Source organism: Neovison vison, chromosome 3 (assembly GCF_020171115.1).
Source record: "Neovison vison isolate M4711 chromosome 3, ASM_NN_V1, whole genome shotgun sequence".
Lineage (NCBI taxonomy): Eukaryota > Metazoa > Chordata > Mammalia > Carnivora > Mustelidae > Neogale > Neogale vison.
In genome coordinates, this window is record NC_058093.1 from 214,128,119 (window position 1) to 214,152,390 (window position 24,272).

Below are 24,272 nucleotides of genomic sequence, written 5' to 3' on the forward strand. Positions count from 1 at the left end.
CACCTAATTACCATTTCTTTTTTTGTAGGGAGAATAATTAAGATTAGCCTCTTAGCAACTTTGAAATTGTACTACAGTTGTTGTCTATATTGTTGACAACTTATGTTGTTGACCAATAATCATTATGTTGTGATAGATCTCTACAACTTATTTATCTCTTGTTGCAAGTTTGTGCCCTTACCTATTTTTCCAGTCTCCCCACCTCCCAGTGTTTGGTAACTACCATTCTACTTATGAGTTTGGCTTTTTTTTTTTTTTTAGATGTCATAAATAAATGTGATTACACCGTATTTGTCTTTCCCTGTTGGTCCTACCACACTCAGCATACTGCCCTCAAGGTCCGCTCAGGTATCACGATCTCTGGAGTATTCTTGGGAACATGGACTTCCTGGGTCCATGATCACTTATTGCCTCAATCTCGACATCTCTAAAATGGAGATGATAGGAAATTTTGACAGCGACAACGTGGATGAACCTTGAAGACAGCATGGTAAGTGAAATAAGGTTGTCACGAAGGATTGGGGACCTCCGCGGGACCCTTGGATGGGAGACCTACGTGTCACCGGCCGGCCAGTTCTGCTCCGCGCTCTAGGTCCCAACCCCTCAGACACGCCCTTGGCGGCTCCAGCGATTGGACCAAAGTCCCGGTGCCCGGAGCCCGGAGTGGATGCCCGGAGCTACCCAACCCGGAGTGGAGGCTGATGGGGCGTGGCCCCAGGACAGAGTGTGTTCCTGGCTGCGCTCGGCTGTGTTGGTCTGGCCGCCATGGGGCTGGAGCTTTACCTGGACTTGTTGTCCCAGCCCTGCCGCGCCGTCTACATCTTTGCCAAGAAGAACCGCATTCCCTTCGAGCTGCGCCCGGTGGACCTGCTCAAAGGTGGGCCCAGGCTTGGGTTTGGGAACCGAGAGATCGGGGAGGAACGGGGAGGCCAAATCTTGCTTAAGAGGACGCCCGGCGCCCACCTCTTCTTGGGGCCATTGCTGAAAAAGGTGAGCCACCGGGGAGTTCCGAGAGAGTAGGGTAATCAATCCCCCAAACTGGGCTCGGTCCTGCGGGATAGACGATGGGGCGCGGCCGAGGCCGAGTGAACGAGTGAAGGGCGGGGGGCGGAGCTTGAGGAAAAAGACCCGGTGAACGAAAACAGGGTGCACCTGGACAGACGGAGAGAGGAGCTCCAGAAAAGAGATGGGGGCAGGAGGTGAGGGGTTAGGGGGCAGAGCGTAGAGACCGGGGCAGAGCCCAGTCCCTCCTCTGTGGCCCCCAACTGCCAAAACTCTGCAACGGCCAGTCACCAGGGTCCCCACTTTCCAGCCCTGCGCTATGCATCGGCCCCATCTGCACTGGGGGCTCCCTTCTGTCCCTACTTCTTGGGCGTTGCCTTCTGCTTTCCCTTGTTCTCTGCCTTCTTGTGCCTTCTGGGAGGGCTCCCCCCACCATGCTGGGGGCTTGAAGGGAGACTGCCTGGAGGCTGCAGGAACATGTTGAGCCCTGCACTCCTGAGCTGGAGGGTTTATGTCTCTGGTAGGCTCCCAAGGCCCCAAGGACACAGCTGAGGGAAGCAGAATGGAGGTATTGCTTGGTGGGCAGATGGGGTAACTCTGCTTGGCTGAGCCTCCACCCCCCCACCCCCACCCCCATCACTTTACCACCACGGTTTGTCACGCCCTTGCCTGCCTTTATACCTTTGAACTGGCCTGTCCCTCTGCCCGAATTCTTCATCTTCTTCCAGTCTGCTGGGTAGATTTCCCACTTGTCCTCCCCAGGGGTCATCTCTGCCGTGTACAGGGGACAGGGCATGGGGACAAAGGAACATCCCAGCTAGGCTGTTAAATAAAGGGTGCAGAGCGGTGGGTTTCACTAGGAGAGCAGGGCAGGTGTGTCTAGTGAAGTCACAGTGTGAAGGGAGGGAGAAGGGAGGACAGTGGGTATGTTGAGGCTAGAGTGTTAAGGCAATCATGTATGGCTTCGAGGAGCTTCCGCCTGATCCTGGGGTATTGGGGAGCCACTGAAGACTGTTGAGCAGGATGGTGGATGATAAGCTTACATGCTCTTTAGAAGCTTCTCTCTGACAGCATCTGCAAGAGTAGGAGCCACTCACACAAACTGAAGCAGAGGCCAGAGGCCCAGGAGACATGAGGCTGCATCTTTTAGGGGTTGTGGGTGGGACAAAAGTGTGACTGTTCCAGCTCCAGCAGAACCTAAAGGCAGGGCCAGCTCTAGCCCAGTGGCCTAGGGCAGGGTGAACAAGGGGACACAGAGGAGCTGGAAGAAGTTGTTTGCAAGTAAATAGATACTGGGAGAAAGCCACTTCTCTGTGTTTGGTGACCTTACCTTAGAGTCCACAGGGAAAGGGGCACTATAAGGAATCAGAGCTCCATTCAGGTAACTAGCCACCTCACTCTGGCAGCCTGGGGCACCCTGAATGTGAACTTATGAGGCTAGGGATGGTGTAGAGGTGGTGGGTGGGGTGCATGTGAAGGCCCAGCTGAAGCATCACATCTTGCCCCTTGGGCTGTGGGTGGAGCTTGTGCCCAGTGGGACTTGGCATGGCTGGGGCTCTTGAGGTCCATTTTGCAACATTTGGTAGAATAGTGTCCTGCCCCTACCCAAGTGGCCCTCACTAGCCTTTGCCATGCAGGAGAGCACCTGGGGGCTGCAATTGGAACCATGGAAAGAACCATGGAATTGGGGCCTGGGTTTAGTAGGGAGTGGGCACAGGCCTAGCAGGGCTCGGTGTTTCCTTCCTCACCCACCATGATGGGCTCTCTGCAGGCCAGCACCTCAGCGATGCCTTTGCCCGGGTGAACCCCCTGAAGAAGGTGCCTGCTTTGAAGGATGGAGACTTCACCTTGGCTGAGAGGTAACTGGGACACTGGGGCTGCCACCAGAACTCACTGGAACCATCTGGTCCATTTATTTTATTTACTTATTTTATTTTATTGACTTATTTATGTTAAAGAGAAAGAACTTGAGTGAGCAGAGTGAAGGGCAGAGGGAGAGGGAAAGAGAGAGTCCATGGGCAGACTCCCCACAGAGCTCAGAGACCCACACAGGGCTAGATCCCAGGACCCTGAGATCATGATCTGAGCGAAACCAAGAGTCGGCCGCTTAACTGACTGAGCTGCCCAGGTGCCCTTTAATGCTCTATTTTAGAGACAAAAAAACTAAACTCCTCAGAGGTGAAGGGTCCTTAGCCTAACATCCCATAGAGAGTCAGGTTTGGAACCCAGACCCAGGCCTACCTGCTGGTCCAGTTCACAGGAATGCTTGGACAAGTAAGCATATTTTACTTCTGTACCCATCCTGTGTTTGTTGGTGAGAGTACCCCAGGGCAGGGGCGTAGGACAGGGAAGGGACCGTTCTCTGGCTTGAGATGGCCCATGGGCCTCTGGTTTACCCAGTGACTCCCAAGTCTGGGTGCAGCCTCCTTGGGTGGGTCTCCCCCAAGGGAGGACTGTGAGGCATGTGGGTGTTTTACATCCCAACAGATCCCAAGAAGTGGAAACCTCTTTAGGGAAGTTCACACCCAACCCACCCAGCCCCCACTCTGCTCCTTTTATCACCTATGTCACCCCTCCTATAGCAAGGAGAACTTGAAGCTTTTGAACTTATCTCTGGAATGGTGAAATGGATGCATCCCCCCCCCCCGCCCCCCGATAATTCCTGACATTATGTCAGTGTCATTTTCTTCTTTCTGCTGCTCTCTGCTGTCCTGGGTCCTTGTATCACCCAGTGTTGAGCACCTATGATGCCTGCCACGGGCATCGTGTGGTTTCTGCATTTCTCTGTGTCTTTTCTCACCGTCAGGAGGTCTGTGACTCCCAGGGACCTGCAGCTGTCCCCAGAGGTGGTTTGAACAATTAGCTGGGAGGAAAAAGAGCTCCAGGATATCTTGTACAGACAAGTGAGTTGTTAAGCCAAGACGTGGATACAGGATTCCTAATAGGAAACAGAGGTTTTCTGCCCTTACTGGCACAACCCTTGGAGTAACCCAAGTTCCTGAAAGCTTTCTTATGGCTCCAAATTCATGCATCTCAGGGCCCTTCCAGATCCATGCCTGTCCCAACACCATGGTAGCCCTCATGACCTAGGGCAGGAGGAGAGCTCCAGGCGCCTGGTCTGTTCTGTTCCATGATCCTGCAGCAGCCCCAGTGTTTCCTACAGGGTGCTTTAGGGAGTACAAAGGAATGACAGGAAAGCCTTTTTGAGCAGTCAGGCCATCTGAGGCTGGTCTGGGTGCCAGAGGATGAGAATGGATGCAGACTGGAAAGAACTGAGCTTTAAGGGTTAGCTTTGATGGCATCTCCTCCTGAAAGCCTTCTGGCCCTCTGATCAGAGACTGACTCTGAACAGGATACTCTTGGCAGGATACTCTGCTATGGGCTTTTGCCCAGTGCTAGGATGAGCTTGAAAGCTCAGAAAGACTCTTAGCCCTGGGACGCCTGGGTGGCTCAGCTGGTTAAGCCAAGGGCTCTGTGCCGGGGCAAGTCCCGTCAGTGTTCTAAGCCTGACTTCCTTCTCTGGAGAATGAGGCAAAAACCTTGGCACATTGTCAGGAATATTAAAGAAGGGAATTTGATTAAGCCCCTAGCCTAGAGTCCTTCCTCCACCCATCATGTCCTCCCTCCCCTTCAGTGTGGCCATCCTGCTCTACCTGACCCGGAAGTATAAAGTCCCTGACCACTGGTACCCCCAAGATGTACAGGCCCGCGCCCTTGTGGATGAGTATCTGGCATGGCAGCATACGACCCTGCGGAGAAGCTGCCTCCGGGCCCTGTGGCACAAGGTGAGGCCCTGAGGGCATCGCCCCAAAGGGGCAAAAGCACCATCGCATTCTTTTCTGTTTGGATAGTCTCTGTTGACCTAACTTTGACTCGATAATTCCTTCTTCTGTTGTGCCCACGTTGCTATTAAACCCATCTAATACAGTCTTCATTTGAGACTTTGGTAAGGGAAAATCTGTGTTCTAAGGTGATCAGCCGAGTCAGCAAAGGAGTCCCAGCCACTGGCCCAGGGCTCTTCTTGGTTCTTCTCTCTGCCCTGCTTCCGTGCATGCCCCAAAAGTACCAAATATGCAGAAATAGAAGGTTATAAATTACCCCTTTTGTCTGTGCTCAGGGCTCAGACCTTTGGAGATCACTCTCCTCTGAGCCAGTAGGTGTTAAATAAACTCTGATCCTCCAAAGTTTCCAAAAGATCACCGGATGGTTCTTCCGTCAGGACCCAATCCAGGTTCTGTAACAACATGTATTTTTCAGTTCTAGAAATTCCATTTGCTTCTTTTTAAATCTCCTTTTCTGTGTTGTAATGCACCATCTGTTTACCCATTTAGTCCATCTTTTCTTCTAAATTCTTGGACATATTTATAATAGTTACTTTAAAGTCTTTGCAGCTAATTTTCATAACTTTGTCCCCTGTGGGTCTATTTCTCTTGGCCATTTTTATCCTCCTGATTATGGGTCACGTTGTCTTCTTTTTTTTGCATGTCTTATGGTATGCTAGGCATTACGTTCAACAAAAGGTAGAGAGGCATATGGGTGGCACAGTCATGATCCCTGGGGTCCTGGGATTAAGCCCCTTGCTCAGCAGGGAGCCTGCTTCTCCCCTTCTCTCTGACTGCCACTCCCCCTGCTTGTGCTCTCTTGCTCTCTCTCTCTCCCCCTCTATGTGTCAAATAAATAAAATCTTAAAGAAAATTTAAAAAAAGAGTCACATGTTCTTCTGTCTGAGCCAGACAAGTGCTCCTGTATGGTTCCAGTTATATGAAATTCCTATTCTGTTCATAAAGACAAAAAAGTAGAAGGATGGCTGCAAGGGGTCAGGGGAGGAGGGAATGGGAAGTTGTTGTTTAATGGGGACAGAGTTTCAGTTTGGGTTGATGAATGATGAACCAGATGAACCATCTGGAGATGGATGGTGCCTTTACCTGACCCCTGAGTCTAGGTTCCTGAGTCACAGAAATGAACATGGAACTTCAGAGAAAGAAAATAGGTGGAGTTTATTAGAGATAGCTTGTATAAAAGGGGGCCAGCAAGAAAGAGGAATGTCGCTACACCCTCCCTACTGTAGGAGGCTTAGAAAGGCCCTTTTCCAAAGGGTGAGAGGCTGGAAGTGGGGAAGCATCCTTCAGTCCCACGGTCATTATCTAGTGGGCATCACTTTTTAGTGGACACAAGACAGTCACAAGATACTTTTCTTCATGGTCAACATTCTTTTAGGGCTCCTGGAAAATAGAAATACTTGTGCAAGCAGGCTTTAAATTGTTACTTCTAATTTTGCCCAGACAACCGTGACTGCCTCATGGCTCTTACCTCTCATTCATTCTTTCCCAGAAGAAGGTGTTTGTCTCTAAACTTATGGCCATTTTTTTTTAAGATTTTATTTATTTATTTGACAGAGAGAGTTAGTCACAATAGGAAGAGAGGCAGGCAGAGAGAAGGGGAAGCAGGCTCCCTGCTGAGGACCCTGAGATCGGGGCTTGATCCCAGGACCCTGAGATCATGACCTGAGCTGAAGGCAGAGGCTTAACCCACTGAGCCACCCAGGCACTCCAGCTTATGGAAACTTTTAACCCTTGTCTTAGATCAGGGACTTTCCCAGGAATTAAGTAAGTCCCTCTTGCTTTCCCTAGACTATCTCAGCAATGATGGTTGTACAAGAGTGTGAATGTGCTTAGTGCCATGAAACTGTACACTTAAAAATGGTTAAGTTGGGAAATTTTATTATGCATTTCTTACCACAATTAAAAATAAAAAAATTATAGTTAACATGTAATCGGTAGAAAAATCATTAATGCACTATTTTGCATTCTTTTCTTGTACTAAGTCTTCAGAATCCCATGTGTGTTATGCATATACCTCACAACTCAGCTAGGACTAGCCATATTTTAAGAGCTCACTAGCAGCTACCATATCAGACAGCATAGGTTTAGGCTTTTTTTCTTTTTCATTTTTTTGTCTTTTATTTTTTATTTTTAAAAGTTCTATAACCTTTAATGGCTTTAAGGAAAGATAAGATTATTTTCTTTCCACCCTTGTTAATGATGGGAGCTATGGTTTTTGTGACATTGATGTCCTAATCAGAAGCAAGATTCCTCATTTTTTAAAGTGTATGGATAGGGGCGCCTGGGTGGCCCAGTCAGTTAAGCACCTGCCTTTGGCTCAGGTCATGATCCCAGGGACCTGGGATTGAGCCCTACATCATGCTCCCTGCTCAGTGGGCTGTTTGCTTCTCCCTCTCCTTCCCCCGCCTCATGCTCTCTCTCTCTCTCTCTCTCAATCAAATAAATAAATAAAATCTTTAAAAAAAACCAATAAAGTGTATTGCTAATTGTGGGTTATGAGCTTTATTTCTCTGTTTCCTGTCATTTCTTATATAAAACAGAGATAGAGGACAAACGTTCAAAAGACCTCTCCCTTGCCCTCACTCCTTCCTGAAAGACCGTTCTGCTCTGGGGTCCAGTGGGAGTCCTTCCAGTTTACGATTTTATATAAATGCTCTCATATCGCTCTGCATTGTGCATTTCTCTATATTGCTGTGGGTGGATCTAATTTATCCATTTTAACTACTCTACAGTAATTCATTATATAAATAAATTGCAATGTACTTATTATCCTAGTATGATCTGTTATATTTAAAGAGGAACAAAACCGCTCTTCCAAACCCTGCGAATTTTGGATCAACCAAATTGAAACAGAAGGGAAATGATAGATAATCTCTGGGAGGGGTGAATCAATAAAAAATGAAGGAGGAGGGCTAGCTGGGGTTGTGCAAATTGAGAGTTCATTGTGCCCTTCTGGCGCAGTGGCTTCTCCCCAGCATCAGCCTTAGATACTGAGTAGGCATACCCTATGGCCAGCACCCCTTATATGGAAAAGAAGCTAGAGGGGCACCTGATACGCTGTTGGTTAAACCTCTGCCTTTGGCTCAGGTCATGATCCCAGGATACTGGGATTAGGATAAAGCCCTGTGTTGGGCTCCCTGCTCAGCAGGGAGTCTGCTTCCCCGCTGCCCTTCTACCCACTTGTGCTTGCTCTTTGTCTGTCTCAAATAAGTAAAATCTTAAAAAAAAAAAAAAAAAGCTGGAAATCTGGACTCTTATATATGAAATGCCCCCATTTTTAAATCTCAGCAACTGATCCGTATTTTAGTTTTAATTTTTGTTTTTATTTCTTTTAGAGAGAGAGAGAGTGGGGGAGGGGAGGGACGCAGAGAAAGAATCCTAAGCAGTCTCCATGCCTAATGTGCATCCTGATGTGGGGCTCAGTCCCATGATCCTATGATGATGACCCAAGCTCATCCTATGATGAGATCAAGAGTTGGACATTTAGGGGCACCTGGGTGACTCAGTGGGCTCAAACCTCTGCTTTTGGTTCAGGTCATGATCTCAGGGTCCTGGGATCAAGCCCCACATCAGGCTTTCTGCTCTGCAGGGAGCCTGTTTCCCCCTCTGTGCCTGCCTCTCTGACTACTTGTGATCTCTGTCAAATTAAAAACAAAAAACAAAAAACAAAAAGAAGAGTTGGACATTTAACTGACTGAGACACCCAGGCACCCCCTGATCCATATTCTTAAAAAACTCTGTAGTCAAAGGAATACCATTAGCTCAGGGCTGGCCTCCAGGGCACTAGTGAGAGACTGCTGATTCTGTCTACCTTGTATGGGGAAGGAAATTGAAGCCCAAAGCCAGGGCTCATGTACAATCCTAGTCATGTTGACCTGAGTTCCAGGCTCCCCCAAGCAACTTAACGAAACAAAGCATGAAGCATTCTTCCCTTGCTCCTCATCCACTGTATCTCCCTATAGCTCTGTCAGCCATGATGCTGTTGATGCTTCCCCCTAAAACACCTTCCTCCCAGATCCTCGACACTACCCTTTCCTAGCCCTCTTCCTCAGTTCCTGGTAGGTCGCTGTCAGAAAATGTCCATTCTACTCTTGGCTTAGTCTTTCTTGGCTGTGCCATCTCAGGCAACTGACTCTCCCTCTCACTGACTGTCCCACTTTTCCCTTTATAAGAGAGTCATGTACTATTATTCCTATAATATAGATGAGAAAATTGAGGCTCAGAGGGTTTAGGTATTTTATTTTAGGCCACTTCCTTTTTAAGTGGCAGAGTGGAAACCTTGTAAGCCCATCCTAATTATTTATCCAGTAAGTGGTACTGACTTTACATTCAGGGGAAAGAGGTTATAACATAGACTGTCCCTGGGCTAGCCGCCTACTTCCAAAGTATGAAACTCATTGTTCAAGTACCCCCCTGAGTCATTCTCAAAGGGGTTTGAGTCCTGTCAGATGCCCCCTGAGGCTCAGCCATCAGAGATCACAGAAGCAGGAATATTTCTGGGATATTTCTGGAAACAGTGGTCCTTTGGGAATTTCCCTGCAGGCCCTACCCAGCCTTCAAGACAGGTGTATAGAACCAGAAAGCAGCTCAAACTGGGGTGGGGGAGGCACACTTGCCTTCCTGCCCCTGAGGCTGGACTGGCCCCTAACTGTCTACCGTGCCCCCCGCCTCCCAGGTGATGTTCCCTGTTTTCCTGGGTGAGCCAGTGTCTCCTGAGATGCTGGCAGCCACGCTAGCCGAGTTGGATGTGACTGTGCAGTTGCTTGAGGACAAGTTCCTTCAGAACAAGGCCTTTCTCATAGGGCCCCACATCTCACTGGCTGATCTGGTAGCCATCACAGAGCTGATGCATGTGAGTGCTATGGATAGGCGGGGGGTGGGGGGTGGGGGGGGCTTGCTAGGCGGGGAGGGCCCTGGGTAGTCGCTGAAGTCTTGCTCACACTGCTCCCACCTGGTCATGGTCCATGCTTATGTGTGGAAACCTCTTCTGGGGCTCTGGGACCCCCAAACGAGGCAGAAGACCTTACCTTCCACCCCCATCCTGTTTCCTTTCTCCCTGCAGCCTGTGGGTGCTGGCTGCCAAGTCTTCGAAGGTCGACCCAAGCTGGCTGCATGGCGCCAGCGTGTAGAGGCAGCAGTGGGAGAGGATCTCTTCCAGGAGGCCCATGAGGTCATCATGAAGGCCAAGGAGTCCCCACCTGCAGACCCCACTGTAAAGCAGAAGCTGATGCCTGTGGTACTGGCAATGATTGGTTGAGCCAGGAAGCCCCGTCCCTGCAGTTTGCCCTTGGCAGTTCACAAAGCACCTTCATTTCCAGTGCCCCATGGGAGGCAGGCTCAGAGGGCTGTAGTGATTTGCCCGAGTGCCACTGCACCTATGCTCCCATGGTTAGACCCCTACACCCACACTATCTTGCACAGCTGCCTAAAAGCCACAGTGAGAATGGAATAGCCAGATCTCATCTCCTTTAATCACTGCATTTCATTTTCAGTTTGGGAAATAAACCTGGGCTAAGCCTGAGCCTACTCTTCTAGCCCGGATGTGTGATTTATTTTACCTGACTTGGCCCTGGTCTTGGTCTCTATCAGAAAGACAAGCCCTTTTCTGAGGCCCTGTGGGTCAGCTTCCCCATGATGGTTGCCAAGAGTGAAATTAACAAATGCCCTTTACTCTTCTAATTCTCAGAGAAAGTGATTTGTCCGACAGCATAGGGATCAGCAGGCATCCCACATGTGACTATAGGCATGGTCATCAATCAGTTGGCTGGGCCAACCTCCCAGGACATGGCCCTCTGGCATCAAGTACTGTAGCTCAGGAGTCCTGCTTCTGTTTGCCAGATTGGTCAGGAAGGGCAAAGCTAAACAGCAGCTCTCCCAGACAGGAATCAGTCATGCAGGGCCTTGAAGGCCATGCCTATGATCTGTAAACCATAAGTAGGCATAGTGTGCTCAGTTTGCATTTCTTTTTTTTTTTTTTAAAGATTTTATTTATTTTATTTGACAGACAGAGATTACAAGCAGGCAGAGAGAGAGAGGAGGAAGCAGGCTCCCTGCTGAGCAGAGAGCCCGATGTGGGGCTTGATCCCAGGACCCTGGGATCATGACCTGAGCCGAAGTCAGAGGCTTTAACCCACTGAGCCACCCAGGCGCCCCTCAGATTGCATTTCTTTATTTCTTTATATTTTAAGTAGGTTTCCTACCGACTGTAGGGCTTGAACTCATGATCCTGAGATTAAGGGCTTCGTGCTCTACTGACTGAGCCAGCCAGACACCCCACCAGATTGTGTTTAAAATTAATATTCTGGGGGAGCCTGGGTGGCTCAGTCATTGAGTGTCTGCCTTCGGCTCTGGTCATGATCCCAGGGTCCTGGGATAAGCCCTGCATCGGCTCCCTGCTCTGCGAGGGAAGCCTGCTTCGTCCTCTCCCACTCCCCCTGCTTGTGTTCCCTCTCTTGCTGTGTCTCTGTTAAATAAATAAATAAATAAATAAAATCTTTAAAATAATATTCTGGCTCTCTGGTGGCAGGTGGAGGTGGGGGGGGGTTGGACTTGAGGGTGGCCAAAGAGAGCAAGGAAACTGGATATTACAGTAATCCTGCCAAAAGTGATTTGTGCAGGAGAGCAGGGCAAGGAAGGGGATGGAAAACATGACCTCTCCCAGCCTGGAGAGGGCTCCAGCACTAGCCCAGGAAGGCAGTCTCTCCCTGGGAGGGAAAAGGAGGGAATTGGGGGCAGGGAGGAGTGAGGGGGTGAGAGGGGGAAGGGGCGGATAGGTCTTACTTAAATCTTACTTAAAATTTTCAATAACATCTTCTTGCCAAGGCGTTTTCTCTGAATCTTGGCTTTGGGGGCAGGGTCTTCTTCCCCCAAGAGCCTCTCTTAGGGAATGGGGGGGAGGGGTCATGTCCACGGACCTCGGGGACCAGAAAGTGTCATTTGGAGGGACTTGGCCCTGTAAAGGAAGTGGGGAATTTACAGACCTCCTGCAGACCTCTGGATGGGCCACCCCGGCTTCTGCCAACTGCTAGAAGGATTAGCTGGAGTGTAATAAATATGACCCCAGGAATTAGGGAGGGGCGGCTCACTCTTTCCGGGAGCTGGGGTCCAGAAACCTCCCGAGCCTCCATTGTGGGCCCTGGGCCCAGGGGAGGCTACTGTACCTCCGCTTAGTGCCTCCCTTTGTGTCCTGGGGAGTCAGAAGCCCCTCCTCTCTCAGTTCCCTCCTTGAGTTCGGGCAGGTGACTTGGGCCAATTGAAGGCAGCCTAGCCCTTTCGATCCTAAATTAACTGAAGGTCCGTGCCGGAAGCGTTCTTGGTGTCCCGTTCCCATTACCACCCTCCACTGCACCATTTGACAAAGGTAGACGTTGAGTTCAGGGGAAGGGGTATGACCTGGCAGCGAAACCTCAGGTCAAGGCCAAATCTTACAGCGCCCTCGCCACCGAGAGAACTGCTGCCAGGGTTCCAGAGAAGGGAGGGAGGGAGAGTTGGGGCGCCGCTGATTGGCCCAAAGTTCTCCAGAGCTATCCAATGGGCGGGGAGGGTGTGGCGGGGCTCAGACGCACCCTCCCCCCAACCCCACCCCTCTCCTCCGGATCGCGTTCCGCTCTAGGCTCGGTGGCCTGGCAGATTCTGTCAGCCGTTTCTCTTCCCCTACTTACACCCTGGGCGCGACCCCGGGGGCGGACCGCTGCTCCGGCCATGGGCCTAGAGCTTTACCTGGACCTGCTCTCCCAGCCTTGTCGCGCCGTCTACATCTTCGCCAAGAAGAACGGAATCCCCTTCGAGCTGCGGCCGGTGGAGCTGCTCAAAGGTGGGCGCGGCAGAAAGGCAGGCCCCGCCGTCCCGGCGCCCGTGTGCTAACAGACCCCCCGCCTGCTGCAGTAAGGGAACTGGGTCATCCGTTATCGGTTGTGCCTTTTTCGAGATCCCCGATCTTTGCCTAGTGAATAGGAAACATTTTTCAAAATACAGGTTGAGGGGCTCCTTGGGTGGCCGGTGGGTTAAGCCTCTGCCTTCGGTTGAGGTCATGATCTCAGGGTCCTGAGATCGAGCCCCGCATTGAGCTCTCTGCTTATCGGGGAGCCTGCTTCCCCCCCCCCCCCCCGCCTACCTATCTGCCTGCTTGTGACCTCTGTCAAATGAATAAATAAAATCTTTAAGAAAAAATAGAGGTTGAGAGGGAACATAGGGGGAGTGAGAGCAGTGGGGGGCCGTGGGAGGCGGGAAGGGTGGGAGGCGTGGGGAAGTGGAATGAGCACCCAGATGCCTCACACCCCGGCTTGGAGAAAACAATGAAACCGCCTCCTCATTTCTGAATTGGAGTAGCCTGCTTCTCTTGAATTTCTGCAGCTGCCAGCAGGATAAGGCGGTTCCACCTGGCTCTGGTCTCCTCTTTACTTCTACCTAGGCCTGCCTACCTTCTGTGTTTGGTGCCCCCAGCTTGGGCCACCAACTGCAATGCTGCCACCTTGCTCTGCCTTTCTAGCACTCCTTGGGATGGGGGCTGGGCACAGAGGCATTTTCTGGAGGGAGAATATGTAGGGGTGATTCTCCTCACCCAGGTGAAGGGCAAAGAGGCCCTTTGGTGGGCCTGTGGACGGGCTGGAGCCTAGTTCCACTGAGGCCCTCTGACTCCATACACCGTCAGACCTGCTAACCCCCACTGGGGAAGGAGACTTGAGCGTTTGGCGTGGGACAGAAAGAAGAACTGAACTGCTGGAAGCTGGGTGATGGAAGAGGGCAGGAGCTCCTGGAGAGAATGAGTCTGAACGAGGCCTGGGGCAGGTGTGGCCGGAGCTGTGTGGTGTGGACAGGTTACGCAGCTGGCATAGGAAGACGGATTGCAGGGGCAAGCTTAGAGCCCAGGGAGGAGACTGGAGTGTCTGATATATGGATGGAATTCGCTGGGCCTGGGGTAGGGGTGACTTACAGCCGCAGGGACTCACCCTCCCCGTTCATGGCCAAGTTGAGATGCTGCTTGGCCCAGGTTCCCAGGGAGGGTAGACCCAGGAAGGGTGGACCTCTGGTGGGGTCAGGGTCTGTGGTCTGGTGACCAGCAGAGTGGTCTCCTTCCTATTGCCCACCTGGATAGGGGCCTCAGAAAGTTGGTGCCTGGATATTGGGGTGCGGGTGCGGTGGGGGTGGGGGTAGGGGTGGGGGTGGGAGAGGCCTCAGTGGGGAATGGGGCTCAGAGTTTTCCTCACCCGCCTCACTGGTCTCTCCCACAGGCCAGCACCACAGTGATGCTTTTGCCCAGGTGAATCCCCTGAGGAAGGTGCCAGCCTTGAAGGATGGGGACTTCACTTTGGCTGAGAGGTATCAGGTCCCCAGGCGGCTACCCAGGCCTTGTGAGGCCAGCCAGCTGTCCGTGTATCTACTGTTGATGGCTTGGATCACGGCTGGTGTGCCCTGAGCAGCTGTGCCAGCCCCAGCAGGCAGAGGAGCCTAGGGCTGGGAGGGGCTATGGAAGTCGTGACATTCCCCTGTCCCAAGCCTTCCTCCACCTCCCGAGAAATTTACAAAGGGGGAAACTGAAGCCGGGGAGGGGAGGGACTTGCACAAGGTCACAGGGCCTCCAGCCTGTTTCCAGGCCTCCTCTGCCCACTCATCCCCCAGACGGAAGGAGAGCGGAGAGTGAAATATGGAGGAGTAACTGTACTACACTCTTTAGAGCTTCTACTTCTACAAATTTTGGGCAAGTTCTATTGCCCTGGGAGTCAAGAGAGCACCCAGAGAGCTTCAGTGGCTATTTGCTGAGCACCCACCGGGAACCATCTAGGCCTTGGGGCCAAAGCATTGAACAATTCTAAGTCCTTGGCCTCCTAGAGCTCACGTTCTGGAAGGGGGGGTTGCTGCTAATCTCTGTAAGGTGCAACCTATAAGGCGGTGATGAGTGCCATGGAGAAAATAAGCAGGGTAAGAGTGGGGAGGGGGGCTGCAATTTTGAGTAGGATGTCGAGTGAAGGGCCCCTTGAGGAGGAGGCATCTGAGCAGAGACCTACAGGAACAGAGGTGCAGGGTATATGGGAAGGGTGTTCTGGCTGGAGGGAACAGCAAAGCCAAAGGCAGTGAAGTGGGACAGTGCTTGGAGGAAAGGTTGGAGAGACAAGGTGTCCAGTGTGGCTGGGGTGAGGGAGGGGAGTAAGGAGGGGCTGAGGTTGGTGGGTAGCCTGTGTGGCCAGGAAGACTTTGGCTTTTACTGTAGGTAAGATGGGGCCACTGCAGGAGTTTAAGCAGAGGAGAACTGAGATCCAACTTCGGTTTTAAAGGATCCCTCTGGCTGGGGTGAAAAGGTACTGTGCTAATCCAGGAGAGGGGTGCTGGCACCCCAGACCGAGGTGGTAGTACAGAGGAATGTAGTGGTCAGTTCTGACTCCCTTTGAAGGTCAAGCCCAAGAGTGTGCTCAAGCAATGGACGTAGGAGGGAGAGATGAGAGCCCAGGCCAGCTTCCAGGTTGGTGGCTGGATAGTGATATCCTTTACTGAAGCCACACAGTACCTATGTAGTACAGCCAGATTCACATTCCACTTGGCTTCAGAACCTCTGGTCACTGGACAGTGCAACATCCATGGAGACCTGGTGCTCTGGACAGACATGAGGCATAGGTCAGACATAGTAGAGGGAGAAGGAAGGGGAGGAGGTCAGAGAGGGCTTCCTGGGGGAGGAGGCTGGAGGCTTTGGGCAGGTAGAGAGGAGATGGGACATGGTGGGAAGCAGTGACCCATTCACTTGGGAGGCCTTATCCCAGCCCCAGGGAATGTGAGGGGACAGCTGGCTTTGCTCCTGTCATGACCATGCGTCAGATATAGTGCAGAGTGCCATGTGAGTCGCTCTTGTCTTTCAAGAACCATGTTGGGCCCCCCTTCCTCGGAAACTCTCTCTGAATACCCCCTCACCATCCTTCCTGAAATCCCAAGACATTTTGTTTTTCACCTGGTGCCCTTAGCTCAGATGATAGGATGACGCAATGTAGAGCTGTGTGACCCTAGGCAGTCACCTAACCTCTCTGAGCCTCACATTCCTACTCTGCGTCATGGTAGGAAGATAGTGAAATGCTCCACATATAGGAGCTGGGAAGATGTGAGCAGTGGGGAGGGGACAGAAAGTGACTAGTACATGTTCCTCATCTCCTCCGTGTCCCCCAGTGTGGCCATCCTGTTGTATCTGAGTCGCAAGTATGAGGTCCCTGACCACTGGTATCCCCAGGACCTGCAGGCCCGTGCCCGTGTGGACGAGTACCTAGCCTGGCAGCATACAGCCCTTCGGAGTAGCTGCACCCGAGCCATGTGGCAGAAGGTGAGCTATGGCAGGTTGGGGGCTCTTCTAGAATGCTCAAGGGACAGTGCTTTCTGTTTAAAAAATTCTGTTCAGGGCACCTGGATGGCTCAGCTGGTTGAGCATCTGCATTTGGCTCAGGTCATGATCCTGGAGTCCCAGGACTGAGTCCCAGGATCGAGCCACATGGCAGCTGGCAGCAGCAGGGTTCCCTGCTCAGCAGGGAGTCTGCTTCTCTCTCTTCCTCTGCCCCTCCCGCTGCTGCTTCTTTCTCTATCTCTCTCAAATAAAAAAATAAAATCTTTTAAAAAATTTGTTGAGACCTGAGGTCTTGGAACACCAAATTCTAGAATGCCAGAGACTCCCTAGTCCAACCAACTTGTTTCCCACAGGGGAAACAAAGGCAGAGCCAGGGAGTGACTTCTCCAGATGTACCCTGATTCCTGAGCTGCTGAGACTCAATCCTATGCACTTTTGCATGCTCCCAACTGCAGAAATAATTGCCTTTTGGGAGAGAGAGAAAAAAATCAAGCTCTGGCTATGCCCATACTTTTTCAGATAGAGAAGTGTGAAGTGAAAAATCTAAGAAGAAATGAAGAGACCATTCAATAAAGTTGGTCTGATTTCTGGGTATTTAAGGATTTTGAAGCCTAAAAACACTAGAAGACTTAGAGAAAAGCCTAATAGATTTTCCATATACAATGACATTCGTGTGAGGAGAAAAGGATTAAACTTAAAACAAGCAAAAAACTGACAAAGATTTGTTAGAAAAAAGTAACATTTTGCACGCCTGGGTAGCTCAGTCAGTTAAGCGTCAGACCCTTGATTTCAGCTCAGGTCATGATCTTGGGGTCTTGGGGTTGAGCTCTGGGTCAGGCTTTGCGCTGAGCATGGAGTCTGCTTGTCCCTCTCCCTCTGCTCCTCTCCCTGCTTGTGCTCTCGCTCGTTCCTCTCTAAAATAAATAAATAAAATCTTAAAAAAAGAAAGAGAGAAAGAGAAAGAAAGGAAGGAATGAAGGAAGAAAGAAAGAGGTGCCTGGGTGGCTCAGTCAGTTAAGCGTTTGCCTTTGGGTCAGATCATGATCTTGGGGTCCTGGGATTGAGCCCCCAACCCAGCTCTCTGCTCAGCCGGGAGTCTGCTTCTTCTTCTTCCTCTCCCTCTGTGCTCTCTCTCTCAAATAAATAAATAAAGTCTTCAGAAAAGTTACTTAAAGAATTTTTTTTTTAAGATTCATTTATTTGGGAGAGAGATAATGCACATACATCACATGCACCCACCCATGAGTTGGCAGGGGAGGCGCAGAGGGAGAGAATCTCATGTAGATTCCCTGGGTGGGGGGGCTTGTGTTGAGGCTCATGGTGAAGGTAGTGGGGAGCCATGGAAGGCTTGATGCAGGGGGTGATATGGGCAGTCTGGGATTGCAGACGTTCTCCTACTGGCTGCCTTGCATGAGGACCTAGGGAGAGATGGGAGGCTGCCCATGTTGGAGTAGAAGGTAATGCCTGGGCTGGTGGTGGCCATGGGTGGAAAGAGTGGGTTGAAGTGAGGAGAAATTGGAAGGCCTGGTGATAGATTGGATGAGACTGGATGGGGAACTAGGCTAGACTTTGGAAAGACACTGAGCCCTCTCTCTGCCTGCCCACCCACCAGATGATGTTTCCAGTGTTCCTGGGTGAACAGGTGCCCCCTGAGACATTGGCATCTACTCTGGCTGAGCTGGACAGGTGCCTGCAGCTGCTTGAGGACAAGTTCCTAAAGGACCAGGACTTCGTTGCTGGACCTCACATCTCAGTGGCTGACTTGGTGGCCATCACAGAGCTGATGCATGTGAGTGCTGTGGGGTCAGGTGATCCACTGGGCACTGGGGTGTCCTGGGAGGGAGCCAATGTACCAGCTCATGTTGCCCTTTCTGGCTGTGGGGCCCTGGGCAAGCCACTTCACTCTCTGAGCCTCAGTGTTCTCATCTGTAAAATGGGGCTTCAGACCGTATACTGCAGCAATACTGAGAAGCTTCCCAGTGTCTCAGGGGAGAGAACCTCTAGCCTATTACTCAGGTGGCCAAGAAGGGAAAACCCACCCTGGAGAATTCCTCAGATAGGTCATCCTGCCTTGTGCTTGACCATGCCTACCCCTTCCACCTGGCTCCTTCTCCCCATAGCCTGTCAGTGCTGGCTGCCAAGTCTTCAAAAGCAGACCCAAGCTGGCTGCATGGCGCCAACGTGTGGAGGTGGAGGTGGGAAAGGACCTCTTTCAGGAGGCACATGCAGCTGTCATGAAGGTCAAGGACTTGCCTCCAGCTGACCCGGCCACAAAAGAGAAGCTGAAGCCCTCCGTGCAGGTTTTGTTGCAGTGAGGGGAAGGCCAGGCCTGCAGAGATGATGGAGATTCTGTTTTCAAAATAAACAGGTGGAACTGCTCCTCCTGGGCTGTAAGCAAGACACACTTTCCAGGCTCTGTTCCCTGGTTCCCTCCAGGCATCAGGTCTTCCTTCTTTTGTTTCATCTTCAGTCTTCACTCCCACCCCTTCCACTCTGACTTTGTGTGACCCCTGGAAAGAGCTTAGTAAACACATATTTGACCTTGTCCCTCCTGTGTTTAAAACTTTCTGTGGTGCTGAACTGCTCTGAGGCTAAAGTATGAATCACTGAACTTTGCATTCAAGTCCTTGCCCACCCCTCCAGGACACCCTCTTCTGGTTGCACACAGTAGCCCAATATTTTTAGACCCCTTCTCCCAGCTCTAGCCTCCACCTCCTGGCCTTGGCTCAGGCTGTTTCCATTGCTAATAGAGCCCCTCATCACCTTTGCCTGGTGCCCCTTGTGGTCTTTAGGCATTTGTCACCATTTTGCTTCTTCAGGGAGACCTCCCTGACTTTCCAACCCCAAGCCAAGTCAGATGACACCCACCAGGCTCATCATCCCCACTGCTTCCCTCTGTCAGCCCTGGAACAAAGTTGGTTCAATACCCCCTGGACTGAGCAAATGTCACAGATAGGAGCTGAGCTGGTGAAGGGATGTCTGGATCAGGCATGACCTTGGTCTCTTAGGTCTCTCTCTGTCCTCCCTCTGGGGTGATGCTGTCTCCCATAGGCGGTCTGGGTACAGGGCTGGTTCATGAACCTCCTTGCAGGGAGAGAAGTCCCAGGTTAGTTCCTGGCCTTCTGGGTGCTACTGAGAGGCCTTGTGCTCCTACTCAGAACCCTGGCCACCCTCTTATCTATGCCTCACCCTGGGTCCCAGACTTGCCACCTGTCCCTGTCCTTTCTTGTCAAGACTATTAGAATCTACCTGTCTTGTATCCTAGACCCTCTGATCTCTTATTCAACCAGTAAACTGCTAACAGGACACAGTCATGAATGGAGCGTCTCAGACTGCCTGCCTTCTCATGGAGGGTCCCCCCCCCTTTTTTTAAGATTTTATTTTTAAGTAGTCTCTATACTCAACACAGGACTCGAAACTGAGATCAAGAGTTACATGCTCTCCCGGCTGAGCCAGCCAGGTGCCCCAGGGCTCCTCTAATACACACACTCAATATGGAATTTTTAGAAGTGTAATTGAAATTATTCATACACACCCACACAATTTCATTTGTATGTTCATTTACAAGTGAAACAACTTTGCAATACTGACGAGAGTACCATGCTTAGCCGTATCAACAGGATTTCCATGTTTTTAAAAAATATTTATTCTTGAGAGAGAGACAGACAGACAGAGAGGTTTACACGAGCAGAAGGGTGAGGGAGGGGCAGAGGCAGAGGGAGAAGTAGACTCCCCAAGGAAGCCAGACACTAGGCTAGATCCCAAGACCCTGGGATTATGACCTGCACTGCAGTCAAGTGCTCTACCACTGAGCTATACACCCAATGTTCTCATGACCTGCACTGAAGGCAGATACAAAACTGACTGAGCCATCCAGGCACCCCCAGACTTCCATGTTTTAAGTGAGACATTTTGTTTTGACTATAAAAATATAGGGTACTGTAAAGATGGCTGGTAATTTGACTGGGGCATGCCTTTACCCCTTGATGGACAGTACTTCCCTATGAGTTGCCACAGGTTGCCACAGGTGCAAGAGGCCACAAAGGCAGATGTCTGTCAGAGCCAGGTGGAGATGCAGGGAGCCAGAGGTTCTCTACCCAGCCTCACCTGAACTCACAAGTGTCACCTGGCTCCTGGTCAAAGAAAAGTTCAGATTCCCACATACCACGTGAAGTGGCCTTACTTGGAAATGGTGGCAACACAGTAAAAAAAAAAAAAAAATTAGGATGGAACCTGGGCAAGGTCCCTACAGGTGTGCATGTTTTGGGTGTGTTCAAACCCCCTATTTTGTGAAACGAAATAAAGGAAACCTCATTTACAATAAAGATGGGAGGCCACAAGAGAGAGAACTCACACCTCCTACTTGCAGCCCCTGGTAACCCCACCAGGATGAGCCCTACCTTGCATTCCCAAGGGAAAGAAGACTATATGCTGCCAGCCGGGGAAAGTTATCTTTATACCTCCCAACCCCCATGCTCCGCCCAGCCAGTGAGCTGTCACAACTCAGCCACTGAAAAACGACTACACTCTTAACTCCCATATTCCAGTGGATTTTTGTGTATAACAGTATCTCCAAACTCCTTCCTTTCTTGTGTTAAAAAACGTTTCTCTTCTTTGTTGGTTGGCCTTGCCTGTGGTTTTGCCTTAGGCTGCATGTCCCAAATTGCAGTTCTCTGCCATCCTCGAATAAACCCATTTTTACTGATAAAATAACTGGCTCTTTTATTTTCAAGGTTAACAATCTAAGTATGGGTTAGGAAGCAGAGGACTGCACCACCCAGGAGCTCAGGGAGCCAGAATGCCCCTGGCCAGTGTGTCGGGAGCCGACAGAGGCCAGGACCCGGGCGTCCAGGCCGCGGCTCAGGTCCGGTCTCCTTGGGGGAGGGTCACACACCTCACGCTCCCCTCCCCGCCCCCCACCTCCCGGTCTGGCTTTAGGACTTCCGGAAATCAGCGCCGGCAGAGGCGGCGTGTAGACTATGCAGCCAATCCGGGGACGCTGCTGCCTGTCCAACCAATAGGGATCCAGGTCTCCCTGGCGCCCCGCCCCTGCTGCCTAGTCCTCGACCCTGGGGAACACCGACCCGAACTTTGTGCGTTCTTTCTCTGCTACCTTGCGCCTCCGCTTCTTTCCCGCAGACATGCCATTTGTCGAGTTAGACACGAACTTGTCCGCCGGCCGTGTGCCCACGGGATTGGAGAAGCGGCTCTGCGCGGCCACTGCAGAAATCCTGAGCAAACCTGAGGACGTGAGCGTGGGCCGGGGAGCTCCGGGCGGGAGGAGGCTGGTGGACCCGGGTCGAGCTCTGTCCACGCCCCGGCTTCGCCATCGCGACCGGGGCCCTTCGCCGCAGGGAAACCCGCCCTCCAGGCGCTGGCCTCCCACTCTCCCCACCTGTCAGGTTTGCTGCGTGCTGCCTTCCCTGGCCCTGACACTGACTTGACCGCCAAGGACCCCGTCCCGAGCCTCTAGCCCTGACGCCAGGGGCCCGCGCATGTTGGCTCTCGTCCTCCCCGGTCCTCAGCGCGATCTCCGCCTGCACCGGCTTCAGGCGAAACTTTCGTGTTCCCCGCAGCGCGTGAACGTAACGGTGCGACCAGGTCTGGCCATGGCGGTGAACGGCTCCACCGAGCCCTGCGCTCAACTGCTCATCTCCTCCATCGGTGTGGTAGGCACAGCCGAGGACAACCGCGGCCACAGCGCCCGGTTCTTCGAGTTCCTCACCAGGGAGCTGAACCTGGGCCAGGATCGGTACGTGGGGGCAGGGAGAGGATGGGGGCGGCGATCCCATCTCAGAGCCCCATCTAAGGTTGGGGGGAAAAATGCATTCCTCGCCCTGCTCGAGAAGGGCCTAGTGCCGGGCGCCCTTGGATAGTGGGTCCACCCTCAGAATGGTTGCGGGATTGAAAGAATTTCTGACTCTGCCCTGGTCCTCTTCACACGTGGTTAAGGCATGGCCTTCCAGACCTCGCTGTTTCCATCTGTGAGGTGGGAAGGCTCTCCTTTAACCGCCCCCTGGGGGAACTGCCAGACTCCCGTGGGATGGCGGTGAGCATTACCAACCTAAGAAAGCTATGGCCATTTATTATCTGCCTCTAGTCTTCTCCACATCTTACAGTTGATCTTAGCCAAAAGGCCGAGAGGCGATCTTCTCCACATCTTGTAAAATCAAGAATAATTTTCTAGGAGAACTTCTCCAGGCTGGCTGGGAGGAATTTTTGGTATGTCCTGAAGCCGTGTCACCTGTGGGCCTGTAGCCAAGTAGGTCCCTGGTGAGGCTCCTAGGAGTCTCAGCGAGTAGTGGAGAGAACATTGGCTTGGATGTCTGGAGACCTGGGTTCTGGATCCAGCATAGCAAGGGAGGATGCCTGACAAACCTGGAAATGAACCATCTCCAGTTTGTAGGTTTCTCTTCTGTGAATAGAAGGGAATGTATTAAATGGTCACCCAAGAAGCCCGAACAGCCCTCCAACCTGGGATCCTGTGTCAGAGTTTAAGTTTGTCTCTGGGTAAGAAATATTCCTGAACCAAGCCCATGCCTGTGAGGAACTAAGAGCATGAGAAGTTTGAAAGAACCTTCTAGAATGGATCCTTTGTTGGTCCAGGAAGGCTGGTGAAGAATGGTTACTCCTGGTAGTGTTCAGACCTGGTCCTCAAGTTGGGGCGAGATAATAATTGTAAAAAAAAAAAAAAAAAAAAAGTAACATGTAAATGCTTACCATGTGCCAGGTTATCTCTAGAAACCTTACGTGCATCACCCCTTTTGGTCCTTGCAAGCTCTGTCCCTCTGTTCACACCACCTTGTGTAGACATGCCATCCCTGTGAGGTTTACAGATGGGAAAACCAAGCTGTCACATCAGCCCTTCCCCAACCCTTTGGCTATCCCAAGTATCTTGCTCTTTACCAGAAACTTCCCATCACTTCTGTGAGAGGGATAGGTTTGTTCATTCCATAGACATCAGTGGGGGGAGGAGTGGTCACCTTGTGCCTGGTTTGGAGCTAGGGTTTGAGAAAACAAAGGTGGCTGGGGCACTGACCATGCCCCCTGGGAGCCTGCAGTTTGGAAGTGGGAGGGATGCCTCTCTGAGTCCACAGACAGAGCATACAATGACCACAGAGGCAGTTGTGTTGAGTGTCTGGGGGCAGACACCATCTTGCCTATGACTGGCCCATGGTGGGAGATCATGAACAGGATGAGGCAGGCTTGCAAAATGCCTGCTAGGCTAAGTAAGGCAGGCTAGTCTGGAAGTCCATGGTAGGAGTGCCCGGCTGGGTGTCTTGGAATATGAGGCATTAGCTAAGAAGCTGATGACATCTTTTTTTTTTTTTTCTTTATCTTTTTTTCTCCTGAAGGATAATTATCCGCTTCTTTCCCGTGGAGCCCTGGCAGATTGGCAAGAAAGGGACAGTCATGACTTTCCTGTGATTGGCACAGAGGGCATCCAAAGCATGCATCTGCCAGCTCTCTGCCAGAGAGGCTTCCTGGCAGAGTAAGGGCCTGGTGGATACCAGCTTCTGGCACTTCTTCATGCAGATGTGCCTGTGACCTCACAGTCCTCTTCCCCATCCTTGTGTCAAATAAACGAAGAGAACTTCGTCTTTCTTTTCTTTCTTTTTTTTTTCTGCCCCAGCCCAAGACCTTTGTATTTCAAACATGATTTCTTTCTCTCCCTTTACGCCTGCCTGGCATTCTGGGTCACCCTGGGCAGCAGGGTTGGCCTATGATGTGGAAACTTTAGGGAACCTGAGAGGTGGGACGTTTCCTGTCTTCCAGGCCATTGTCTCATGTACTGTATGTAGGCTGCTCAAATCCAAGGGTGGAAGATGGCAGCCTGGAGGCCCTGCTCTTCATTCCTGTGTAAACTGGTGGGGCTGGCACCTGGCCCAGGCTGGGTCTTCCTGCAAATTTTGCTGACCAGAGGTACCTGTCCTCAGATCGGGCTGACCCATGCAGCCTACTGCCCCATAGAATGCTATGCCCAGCAGGGGAGCAGGACAGCTGGGCTTCAGGGATCTTTCCTGGGCATTCCCAATTTTAGTATATGTGCTGCCGAAGCGAGCACTTTCCTGGGCATTCCCAAACTCCATCTTCTCCCATGAGTCTTGTTG

General features: G+C 51.5%; 3 protein-coding genes across 3 annotated transcripts; all 3 read left to right on the top strand.

Annotated features, from left to right (window-relative positions):
• The first annotated feature begins 708 nt into the window (after nt 1-708).
• On the top strand, nt 709-10,370 carry LOC122903214 (glutathione S-transferase theta-1). Its single transcript, XM_044243804.1, has 5 exons — nt 709-877; nt 2,774-2,861; nt 4,637-4,787; nt 9,520-9,696; nt 9,907-10,370. The coding sequence occupies exons 1-5, from the start codon at nt 766-768 to the stop codon at nt 10,099-10,101; spliced, it is 723 nt and encodes a 240-aa protein (XP_044099739.1). The 5' UTR covers nt 709-765; the 3' UTR covers nt 10,102-10,370.
• A 2,080-nt stretch (nt 10,371-12,450) lies between these two features.
• LOC122903215 (glutathione S-transferase theta-3-like) lies at nt 12,451-18,706 on the top strand. The gene is made up of 5 exons (XM_044243805.1): nt 12,451-12,657; nt 14,075-14,162; nt 15,993-16,143; nt 17,774-17,950; nt 18,282-18,706. Exons 1-5 carry the CDS (start codon nt 12,546-12,548, stop codon nt 18,474-18,476), a joined length of 723 nt encoding a protein of 240 aa, XP_044099740.1. The 5' UTR covers nt 12,451-12,545; the 3' UTR covers nt 18,477-18,706.
• Nucleotides 18,707-21,208: 2,502 nt separating this feature from the next.
• Nucleotides 21,209-23,762, top strand: LOC122903216 (D-dopachrome decarboxylase). Its single transcript, XM_044243806.1, has 3 exons — nt 21,209-21,410; nt 21,738-21,913; nt 23,517-23,762. Exons 1-3 carry the CDS (start codon nt 21,303-21,305, stop codon nt 23,587-23,589), a joined length of 357 nt encoding a protein of 118 aa, XP_044099741.1. The 5' UTR covers nt 21,209-21,302; the 3' UTR covers nt 23,590-23,762.
• Nucleotides 23,763-24,272: the final 510 nt, after the last annotated feature.